The 11,182-nt window shown below is 40.5% G+C and overlaps 1 protein-coding gene across 2 annotated transcripts in view; it reads right to left on the reverse strand.

Moving 5' to 3' along the window:
* Positions 1–867: 867 nt before the first annotated feature.
* Positions 868–11,182, reverse strand: part of LOC122559619 (translocator protein-like) — a 20,916-nt gene continuing 10,601 nt past the window's right edge. For both annotated transcript variants that reach the window (XM_043709412.1, XM_043709411.1), the window contains exons 3-4: positions 6,791–6,929; positions 868–1,149 (exon numbers count right to left, since the gene is read on the reverse strand). In XM_043709412.1, coding sequence (XP_043565347.1) covers positions 979–1,149; positions 6,791–6,929 — 310 coding nt within the window. In that variant the 3' untranslated portion in view covers positions 868–978. The remainder of the gene's footprint in view (positions 1,150–6,790; positions 6,930–11,182) is intronic.

Genomic DNA, 11,182 nt, shown 5'->3' on the forward strand with positions numbered 1-11,182 from the left:
ACCTGCCTCACCACCCTGAGGTAGCATGTTCCACATTTCTACCACCCTCTCTGAGTGAAAACATTTTCCTCAGATCCCCTCACTTACTCCTCACCTTAGATTTATGTCGAAGACCAAAGTGCATATCAGTCATGGGGAAAGGATTCGCATAATTTACCCTATGCCCTACAATTTTAAACTTCAATCAGATCACCCCTTTGCCACATCTGCTCCAAGGAAAACAAACCCAGCCTATTCAAGTCTCTCATCATAACGGAATCTCTTTCGCACCCTCTTCAATGCAATCATATCGTTCCAGTAGTATTCTACGAACTCTGCTTCCAGGCTAGCATTGCCAGTCACACTAATTTATACACAGATTAGATTCACATATTATTGTGATGCATCGATCACAAGAACCCAGTAATTCTTGTATATCTCATCCTATATTGTAGTGACTGTTGGGAGGCTTGTCGACCACTCCCACTAATGGACTCTTTTCCCTTATTATTCCTCATCTCCATCCAAACTGATCTCCTGAATCAAGGTAATCTCTAACAATTGCACAAATGCCATTTGACTAACAGTGCCACCTTCCAGCTTTATCCAGCTTCCTATTCCTCTTGTGTGCCATACAGCCGTCAATAATCAGGACACAATCCTTGTTATCAAGCCACCACAAGGAAATTGAAGCAGGACTTCTCCCACAATTAAGTAGATATAACTGCCTTGCTTCGTACCGTTAAGTAAAGCCCAATGTATGAGAATGGTTGGAAATGTGAAGACTTCCTTGTCATTACAGCTTCAAGGTTTACTGTAAGCGCATTGTTGTTATTCAGTTGACTTTCTTTATGAGAAATGCCAAAAAAAACACCGAAACAAAAAGAATTAGGTATAAGCCAAAGGTTTAATTATAATCTTGAATTCTGTAGACATAATCAATATTCTTCAATTTGCCAGTATATTTGGATTCCAGATGCTCCACAGTAATTAGTAGTTCTAATCGTCCTTATCCTTGTTGTCCCTCCAGACGCAGTAATTAAGAGCAGAAGCCAAAGTCAACCAGGCCAAATAAGGAACCATTAGATAAGCAGCTGTTTTGTTGATGGGGTACCAAGTCACAGTTGTAGCTGCTGCTGTAGCATAAACGCAGACTAGTTCAATAAAAGCCTGCAAACAAAAATGGAATTGTCAAAAAAAGGCTGTGTCTGCAACACTGCTCTGCGATAGAATTATTCCTGTAACTCAGTTTCAGCCCTAAAATAATTTAGGACAGTCCAATACATGTCGGCTAAACAATTTTGAAACACCATAATGCCATTCTATTGAATAATTGTGTCTGCCCTCAAGTTCCACTGAGCCACGTCACTATCTCCAATGTGCTAAAGGCATTCCATGCATTCCAAGTAACTATGGAGGATGTTAGAGACACTAAATGCTTTGACTAAAGTGGCTTGACACAAAGCCCATAATACAATATAATTATTAACCCACTATTAGGGTAATAGATGTGTTTTGGAGCATAAATCAGTTACTATTATTTAACTACACTTTCTCTATTTTTCAATAAAGAATGAAGTTTTCTAACAGTGTGTCCAAGCTTTTTTTAAACCAATATAAATCCTTTTACGTCATAGGAAGCAAACAGTTTGTCAGATCTGAACAAAATCTTTTTGAAGTAATTTCTGTTTTTTAATATTACATAGCTGTTTGTCCAGGAATAAGCTTTGGTATTTTACAAAGCTTGAACCAAAAATTGGGACTTGTTGCATTTATCCCCAAGCATTCCATGAAGTGGAAAGGCTGAAGCCCAATAATAGTAGTACAGACTGTTGTTCTAAAAAGCTACATAACTGAACACTTGTTATAACTTCATTCCCAGTTCTCCACTCATGTGCCTGTCAGACAGACAGCTAAGCGGAGGAAAATTATTTTGACTTTTACATTTTTTGGATGTGATGGGGAGATAAACGAAGGCTATGACAATTTGACAATTCCAATTTCCACCTAAAATATCTGCCTCACTTCCAAGAAAATAAATGTTAGCACCTTGCAACCACCCATGAAAGGAGTGGAGGTTGTGAGGATGCAAGACTAGTGGGTGCTTTAGTGCAAAGTTCATCCTAATTAAAATATGGGAGCAGTTGGCTGAGTATTTATCTGGTAGTAATACAGCCATTCAGACTAGAGTGATTTTCTCATCTTTACTAATTTATATTTGCGTTTAGGGGAGCTGGTGGTCTTGTGCAGTGGGTCTTGTTCCTGCGTCTGCCTAAGAAACTTTGGGTTTCAGTCCCAGTCCAAATTTTGATCAAGGAAGGTGTATTTATAACATGGCTAAACAGTTGATTATAAACTTGTAGATCCTTCCAATCTACCCCAATTGCAAGCAGAAAGAGCTGGAGAGATCCATGGTCAGCAATGTGATAAAAATATAATGGAAGCTTTTACTGTCACTATTCAAACAAGATAAAGAAAGGGATTAAATAAAAATGTTGGAGGTGTAGTATTATTAAAGAATAAAAAGGGACAGTATGCCAAATGAATCAAATTAGACCACATGGGTTGAGCTCAGAAACAGAAAGGAGGCAGTGGTAGGTACACAGTGCTATATATATATAAAATAGACTCCCAAATGGTGAGAGTTAGTGGAGCAAGTAGTGCCAAACAATAGGGCAACAACAGTTGTGGACTTCACCTAGTCAAATATCAACTAAGTGTGAAAGATACACAGAAAACAAAATTATTGAACTGTATTCAAGGGAAACTTTTGTTAGCTAGCACATGACACGCCCAATGAGAGAGGGTGCAATTCTTGATTTTATCTGAGGAAACGAGGCGAGACAGCTGGATGAAGCAGACATGGATGACCCTTATGTTGAGCATAATATACTTAGATTTAGCATAATTATGGAAAAGGACAAAGAACAGGAGTAAAACTTCTAAATTGGAAAAGGCAAACTTTTCAAAACTAAGAGATCTGGCTTCTGGAAAAAAAGTTGGCTCACTACAGTTATTTGAAAAAAAATCAGTGGAAAACACTCAATAGCAAGATCTTACAGGAACAGTATGGATAGCGGCCTACAGGTTCCTTGGTTATCCAAAAGCATTCAAGATAAGATTAAGCAGAAAATAGAGCTTATAACAATTTAAAAAGTAATACTTTATGAAGGTTAGAGGTGTATAGAATGTATAGGACTGGCGAGAAAGAAAACGAGGAAAACAAAGAATACAAACAAGTTTTAGCTGGTAAAATTCAGGAAAATGCAAAAGGTATTTTATTAGTATGTTAAGAGCAGGAGGATGGCTAAGGATTCCTGATGAAGGGCTTTTGCCTGAAACGTCGATTTTCCTGCTCTTTGGATGCTGCCTGACCTGCTGTGCTTTTCCAGCATCACTCTAATCTAGACTCTGGTTTCCAGCATCTGCAGTCCTTGTTTTTACCCAAGGAAAGGGCTGGCCTATTAAAAATGGAACTGTGTAGATACTCAGAATGTTGGCAGGGTTCTTGATGAGTATTCTACCTCTGAATCATGTGTGGGAACAGGCCCTTCAGCTCAACAAGTTCACAGCGACCCTCTGAAGAGCAACCCATGCAGACCCATCCCCCCATCTCATATCTACCCTGACCAATGCACCTAGCCTATGCATCCCTGAAACACTATGGGCAATATAGCATGGCCAATTCACCCTAATCTGCACATCATTGTGATTGTGGGAGGAAACCAGAACACCCGGAGGAAATCCACACAGACACGGGGAGAATATGCAAACTCTATACAGACATTTGCCGAGGCTGGAATCGAACCCGGGTCCCTGGCACTTTGAGGCAGCAGTGCTAACCACTCAGCCACTGTGCCATCTTCACAAAAGATAGAGATGAAACAGATATTCTTGAAGAGTAGGAGTGTGAAATAATAGTTAAACTAAACATAAGAAGGATAGGACTGACTATTTTGAAGTTGATAAAATCACCAGAGCCAGATGGATTATACCTTAAGCTGTTAAAGGAAGCCAGGGAGGAAATAATGGATGCTCTGAGGATCATTTTCAATCTTCATTAAATATGGGAGAAGTACCAGATGACTGAAATTCTGCAAATGTTGTACCCCTATTCAAGAAGGGTGTGAAGGGCAGGCAAAATAATTATGGGCCGCTCAGTCTGACCTCAGTGGTAGGCAAATTGCTGGAATCAATATTGAGAGTAGGATTAACTATTACTTGGAAAGGCGTGGATTAATCAGGGATAGTCAACATGGTTTTGTTTAGGGAAGATTGGGTCTTCAAATCTTAATTGAATTTTTAGAGAATTGATGAGGGGAGTGCAGTGGCTGTTGTCAGCATGGACTCCAGTAAGTACTTGGCAAGGTCCCATAGTGCACACTGGGTCATAAAAATGAAAGTGAAATCTGCAAGTTGAATCCCAAATTGGCTCAGTGACAGACAACATAATGTAATGGTCAATTATTGTTTTAGCGAACAGAGAGAGGTTTGTAATTTTTTTAAAAAATATGTTACTAATGATTTAAACTTAAATGTGGCAGGCACATTTGGTAACTTTGTAGATGACAAAAAATAGCCATGCAGTTGATTGTGAAGTGGTTGGATGTCAACTGCAGGGTAATACAATAGTTTGGGTAGAAAAATGGCAAATGGATTCTGGATGTAAGTTTGCTCGCTGAGCTGGAAGGTTGGTTTTCAGACGTTTCATCACCATACTAGGCAACATCAATCAGCCTCCTGTGAAGCATTGGTGTTATGTCCTGCTTTCTCTATGTGTTTTGGGTTTCCTTGGGTTGGTGACATCATTTCCAGATCTTTTTCTTAGAGGGTGGTAAATGGGATCCAAATCAATGTGTTTGTTGATAGAGTTCTGGTTGGAATGCCATGCTTCAAGGAATTTTTGTGCATGTCTCTGGTTGGCTTGTCCTAGGATGGACGTTTTGTCCCAAACAAGAGAATAAAACATGTCCAGAAACCCAGCCACCCTCCCTTACCTCAAAGACATCTTGGAAATTACTGCCAGACTACTCAGACCCCTTGGCGTCATGGAAGCCCACAAACACACCAACACACTAAAACAGCAGCTAATGAACTTGAAAGACCTTGTTCAGACAACAAGCGAAACTATTGTCATTTACAAAATACCTTGCAAGAACTGTAACAAGCACGACATTGGACAAACAGGCAGAAAACTAGCCACCAGGATACATGAACATCAACTCGCCACCAAAAGGCATGATCACTAGTATCCTTACATACAGATGAGGAAGGACACCACTGACTGGGACAACACATCCATTTTAGGACAAGCCAACTAGAGACACGCACAAGAATTCCTAGAAGCATGGCATTCCAACTGGAACACTGTCAACAAACATTGATTTGGACCCCATCTACCACCCTCTGAGAAAAAGAACCAGAAATGACATCTCCAACCCAAGGAAACCCAAAATACACAAATAAAAGGAGGACATAACATCAGCACTTCACCAGAGCCTCACTGATGATGTTATCTAGCACGGTGGCTCAATGAGCAAACTTACATCCAGAACCTCAACCTGAGCTACAAATCTTCTCAAAACACGCTAATGGCAAATGGAGAAGTGTGAGGTAATGCATTTGGAGTGGGCAAAGTGAGAGAATACAGGAAAAACAGGTTTTGAGAGGGATGGAGGAAATGAGAGAACTTGGACTTCACCTCCACAGATTCATGTACTTGGTGGGACTAGTAGATAATATGGTAAAGAAAGAATATGGAATGCTTTCCTTCATTGTGTGAGGTATTGAATACAAAAGCAAGGATGTAATGCTGGAATTATAAAAGACACTGGTTAGGCCACAGCTGGAATTTTATTTGAAGTCCTGCTCATCACATTACAGGAAGGACATTATTGCTGTAGAGAGAGGAGATTCATATGAATGTTGCCAGGGCTTGAAAATGCAACAATGAGGAACAAAGTGGATAGGCTAAAGCTGTTTCCTTATAACAGTAGAGGCTGAGGGGTTATCTAATTGAGGCGTACAAAATTTAAAAAATGAGCTTTGATCAGTGGACAGGGAAGGCCTGTTTCTCCTTGCAGAGGTTAGTCACCAGGGTACACATATTTAAGATGATTGGTAGAAGGATTCAAGGAGACATGAGATAAAAAAACAGTCATGATTTGGAGGTGCTGGTGTTGGACTGGGGTGTACAAAGTTAAAAATCACACAACACCAGGTTATAGTCGAACAGGTTTAATTGGAAGCACACTAGTGGTGTCTGGTGGTGTCTGGAATTCACTACCTAATTCAATGGTTGAGACAGAAATTCTCAAGCTGTTTAAAAGGAGTTTCGATCTGCACCTCAAGCACTGCAATTTCTGAGGCTACAGACCAGATGATGGAAATGGATTAAAGCTGTCAGCCAGTTTATACAGCTACAGCACACATGGTGGACTGAATGACTTCTTTCTGTGTTGTAACTTTTGTATGGCTCTATGGTTTTCTATAGCCCTAACTGAAGAACAAAGGCTGCTTGAATTGGCCTCAGTGTCCCTGTCTGGAAATGTTTAATGGATAACAAGATTGGATCTTACTATAATGCTCCCTTTAGTCAAATTTCCTACCAACACTGCTTAAGTTCTGCAATAAATAAAACGTGAGCTAAGTACCACAGTATCAAAAGTGCCATGGACTGTATCGTGTCAGGGAGTTAATGCCTTCATAAAAGGAATGGCAACTTCTAGCAAGATTAAATAGTTAACATATTGAAAATATTATAGTTCCCACCAAACAAATCTCCTTCTCCTCACAGCATCTATACACCTACCAGTCCCTTCTTGTGTGCCCCGAAGAAAATAGGAGTCCATGCCCAGTTAAGGACAAGTTGAGTTCCATATAAACCAAGTGGGATCAATGCTTTATCAGTGAATCCATCCAATTCCTTCCACACCAGGTAGGAGCCATAGCTGAGAACAAAATCTTATAAAATTAGTCCAAAATATGAATGACAGCTCACAACAATGACTATTACAATTGATTTTTAACAATTGAACTTGAACTGCTAATTTATAATGCACCACACTAACCTGCCATTGGACAAGTCAGTTGTAAATGACAAGACTGTGGAAATGGCCAGGGGAAGGAGAAAGGAGGAGAAGGATAACTTCTGTTAGACACATCTACCAAATATTGTTCTAATTGTGCTTCATGTTGACTGGGATTGTCAGGTATTTTGTTCCCATTTTTCCTTGCACACCCAAAATCAAAAGGGCTTGTGATTGCATCATTAAGTGACCAATCAATGCTCAATCTTTCCCATCTGATGGAAGGTCCTTGAAAGAGTTGGACATATTAATTTTGAAGTCTGACCTGAGGCAATCAGGATTACATTTGTTTGTGTTACTTAAATGGAAAATCAATGATAACATACTGCCTCACAGTGTTTTGTTTTTCTCGCGAACAAAAATCTTGAACCAGGAGTCACAGTCTAAGGATAGGAGGAAGATTATTCAGGGCTGAGATAAGCAGAAATTTCTTCACCCAGTCAGTGGCGAACCTGTGGGATTCTGTGTCACGGAAAGCAGTTAAGGCCCAACCATTGAATGTTTTGAGAAGAATTTAGATATAGTTACTGGGGCTAAAGGGATGAAAGGGTATTTGATTTGATTTCTTATTACCACATGCACCGAGATTCGGTGAAAAGTACTGTGATACAGACAAATCATACCTTAAGTACATCAGGCTAATAGGACAGAATGGAGAATGCAGTGTTACAGCTACAGACAAGGTGCAGAGGAAGATTAACTAATATATGAGAGATCCGTTCATAAGCCTGATAACAGCGGGGAAGGAGTCGTTCTTGAATCTGTTAGTAGGTGTTTTCAAACATTTATATCTCTGGCCAATGGAAGAGAGTATAACTGGGTGGGAGGGGTCTTTATGTTGGTTGCTTTCCTGAGGCAGCAGGAAATATAGACAGAATCAATGGAAGGAAGACTGGTTTGCATGATGGAATAGGTTGCTCTCTCATTTCTTGTGCTCTTGGGTACAGCAGTTGGATAGGATGCTTTCTGTGGTGCATCTACAAAAAATGGATAAGAGTCGTTGTGGACATGCTGAATTTCCTTAGCCTTCTGAGGAAGTAGAGGCATTGGTGCACTTTCTTGACCATAGCATCAATGTGAATGAACTGGGACAGATTGACGGTAATATTTACTCCTAAGAACTTGATGCTGTTGACCACCTCCACCTCAGCAGCATTGATAATTACAGGGGTGTGCCCTCTACTCCACTTCCTGAAGTCAATCACCAGTTCCTACATTTTGCTGACATTGAAGGAGAGATTGTTGTCTTTGTCCCATGCCACTACGCACTCAATCTCTTTCCTGTATTCGGTCGCGATATTGTTTGAGATCCAACCCTCTATGATAGCGTCAGCAGCAAATTTGTAAATGGAGTTAGAGCAGAATTTGGCCACATAGTCATGTGTGCATAAGGGGTTGAGTGCATAGCCTTGTGGGACACTGATGTTGAGAATTATTGTCGAGAAGCTTTGTTGTCTATCCTGAATGATATCGGTCTGAGATCAAGGATCCAGTTACAGAGTGGGGAGCAAAGACCTAGGTCTTGGAGTTTGGAGATGAATTTGGTTCAAATTATGGTGTTAGAGATGGAGATAAAGTCGATATGCTAAATTGCCCATAGTGCTTGGTGCAGTAGTCAGAGGAAAATGGATTTGGGTGGGTTACTCTTCAAAGAGTCAGTGTAGACTGGTTGGGCCGAAGAGCATGTTTCCGCACTGTCACACAGGAGTCTGACATAGGTGTTTTTGATATCCAGATGCTCCAGAGAGGAGTGGAGTGTCAGGCCAGAGAGATGGTGTCTTCCGTGGACCTATTAGAATAATAGGTGAATTGTAGTATATCAAGGCAATTTGGGAGGCTACAGTTGATGTGTGCCATTACCAGCCTCTTGAAGCACTTCATAATGATGAAAGTTAGAGCCACCAGATGATAGTGGTATTCTTGAAGCAGGTGGGAACTTCAGATCAGAGTAAGGAGAGGTTAAAAATGGCTGCAAATACTCCCACCAGTTGGTCCATCCAGGATCTGAGTGCATAGTTGGGGATTCCATCAGGGCCAGTTGCTTACTGTGGGTTCACTCTCAAGGATAGGAGGAGAAAGTGGCAACAGGATACTGAGTTGGATAATCAGCATGATCTTATTGAATGGTAGAACAGGCTCAAAGGGAGCAGTGGCCTACTCCTGCTCCTATTTTCTGTATTTCTATGTTCTGTTTATGCTGAGCCCACTGTTGACTACATTGATAAATCACAAATCCACATATTTCTTGCCTCACACAATAACAATGGAATAATTCAGTCCAGAACATCTACATATCCTGTGCATCAATTAGCTATTTGTTTTCCTACTGCAAATAACATGGCAATGCCCTTCCAGTATGCTCCAATTGTACAGCGTCTCAGAGTGTATTACTAAGAAATGAAGTATGCTCAAGGACTACAGACACACACACACAGACACAGTAGGGTTTGTGAGACTGGTGCAGATCTAAGAAAAGTAGAATATATAAACTAAAAATTCAATTGCATAAGTTATATGTTTATAATTTTACAGCTAGCAGATCACAATAAGTTATTTTTACTGAATGCTAAGGGCACATGTTTAGTGTTAACATTTGAAGCAGAAATTTCTTTCAACTATAAAATTGCAGCTATAAATTTGTCTTTTACAAAGCAAGATGTGAAACAAATATATCCACTTTCCAGGAGCTAATTTGTTCTCAGCAACAATGATTTGGATGCGAGCATAAGAGGTACAGTTAGTAAGTTTGCAGATGACACCAAAATTGGAGGTGCAGTGGACAGCAAAGAAGGTTACCTCAGATTACAACAGGATCTTGATCAGATGGGCCAATGTTCTGAGAAGTGGCAGATGGAGTTTAATTCAGATAAATGCGAGGTGCTGCATTTTGGGAAAGCAAATTTTAGCAGGACCTATACACTTAATGTTAAGGTCCTAAAGAGTGTTGCTAAACAAAGGGACCTTGGAGTGCAGATTCATAGTTCCTTGAAAGTGGAGTCGCAGGTAGATAGGATAGTGAAGGGGGTGTTTGGTATGCTTTCCTTTATCGGTCAGAGTATTGAGTACAGGAGTTGGGAGGTCACGTTGTGGCTGTACAGGACATTGGTTAGGCCACTGTTGGAATATTGCATGCAATTCTGGTCTCCTTCCTATCGGAAAGATGTCATGAAACTTGAAAGGGCTCAGAAAAGATTTACAAGGATGTTGCCAGGGTTGGAGGATTTGAGCGATAGGGAGAGGTTGAATAGGCTGGGGCTGTTTTCCCTGGAGTGTCAGAAGCTGAAGGGTGATCTTATAGAGGTTTATAAAATCATGAGGGGCATAAATAAGATAAATAGACAAAGTCTTTTCCGTGGTGTGGGGGAGTCCCGAACTAGAGGGCAAAGTTTAGGGTGAGAGGGGAAAGATATAAAAGAGACCTAAAGGGCAACATTTTCACGCAGGAGGTGATTCGTGTATGGAATGAGCTGCCAGAGGATGTCGTGGAGGCAGGTACAATTGCAGCATTTAAAAGGCATCTGGATGGGTATATGAATAGGAAGGGTTGGAGGGATATGGGTCGGTGCTGACAGAGGGACTAGATTGGGTTGGGATGTCTGGTCGAGATGGATAAGTTGGACCGAAGGGTCTGCTTCCGTGTTATATATCTCTATGACTCTATAACAAGATGGTTAGTGTCATGGAATTGTACATACAGTCATGCAAGCTGCAATTACATGTTGTGAAAGAGGTGGCTTCTACAATGTTTGCACTTTCTCATCTCCAGATATCATAAATATTAATTTTTCAAAAAAAAAATCAATGTGCCAACCTGAATGAGGCAATCCATTGGGTCAATGGGCTGAGGTGTGGCAGATGGAGATTAAATGTGAGGTATTGTGTGGGATGACCTGAGAAACATTTGCAAAATCATGAGAGGCATAGATAATGTGAATGACAAGAGTCTTTTCCCTCAGGTGGGAGATTTCAATAGGAGGCATAGTTGTAAGGTATCAGGAGAAAGGTTTAAAAGGACACAAGACATGTGGAGACTGTTTAAGGAACAGTTGTTGCAAGTGATGAATAAATATGTCCCTCTGAGACAGGCAAGAAGTGGTAAGATAAAGGAACCTTGG

This window comes from Chiloscyllium plagiosum, chromosome 19 (assembly GCF_004010195.1).
Source record: "Chiloscyllium plagiosum isolate BGI_BamShark_2017 chromosome 19, ASM401019v2, whole genome shotgun sequence".
In the NCBI taxonomy this organism is placed as follows: Eukaryota; Metazoa; Chordata; class Chondrichthyes; order Orectolobiformes; family Hemiscylliidae; genus Chiloscyllium; species Chiloscyllium plagiosum.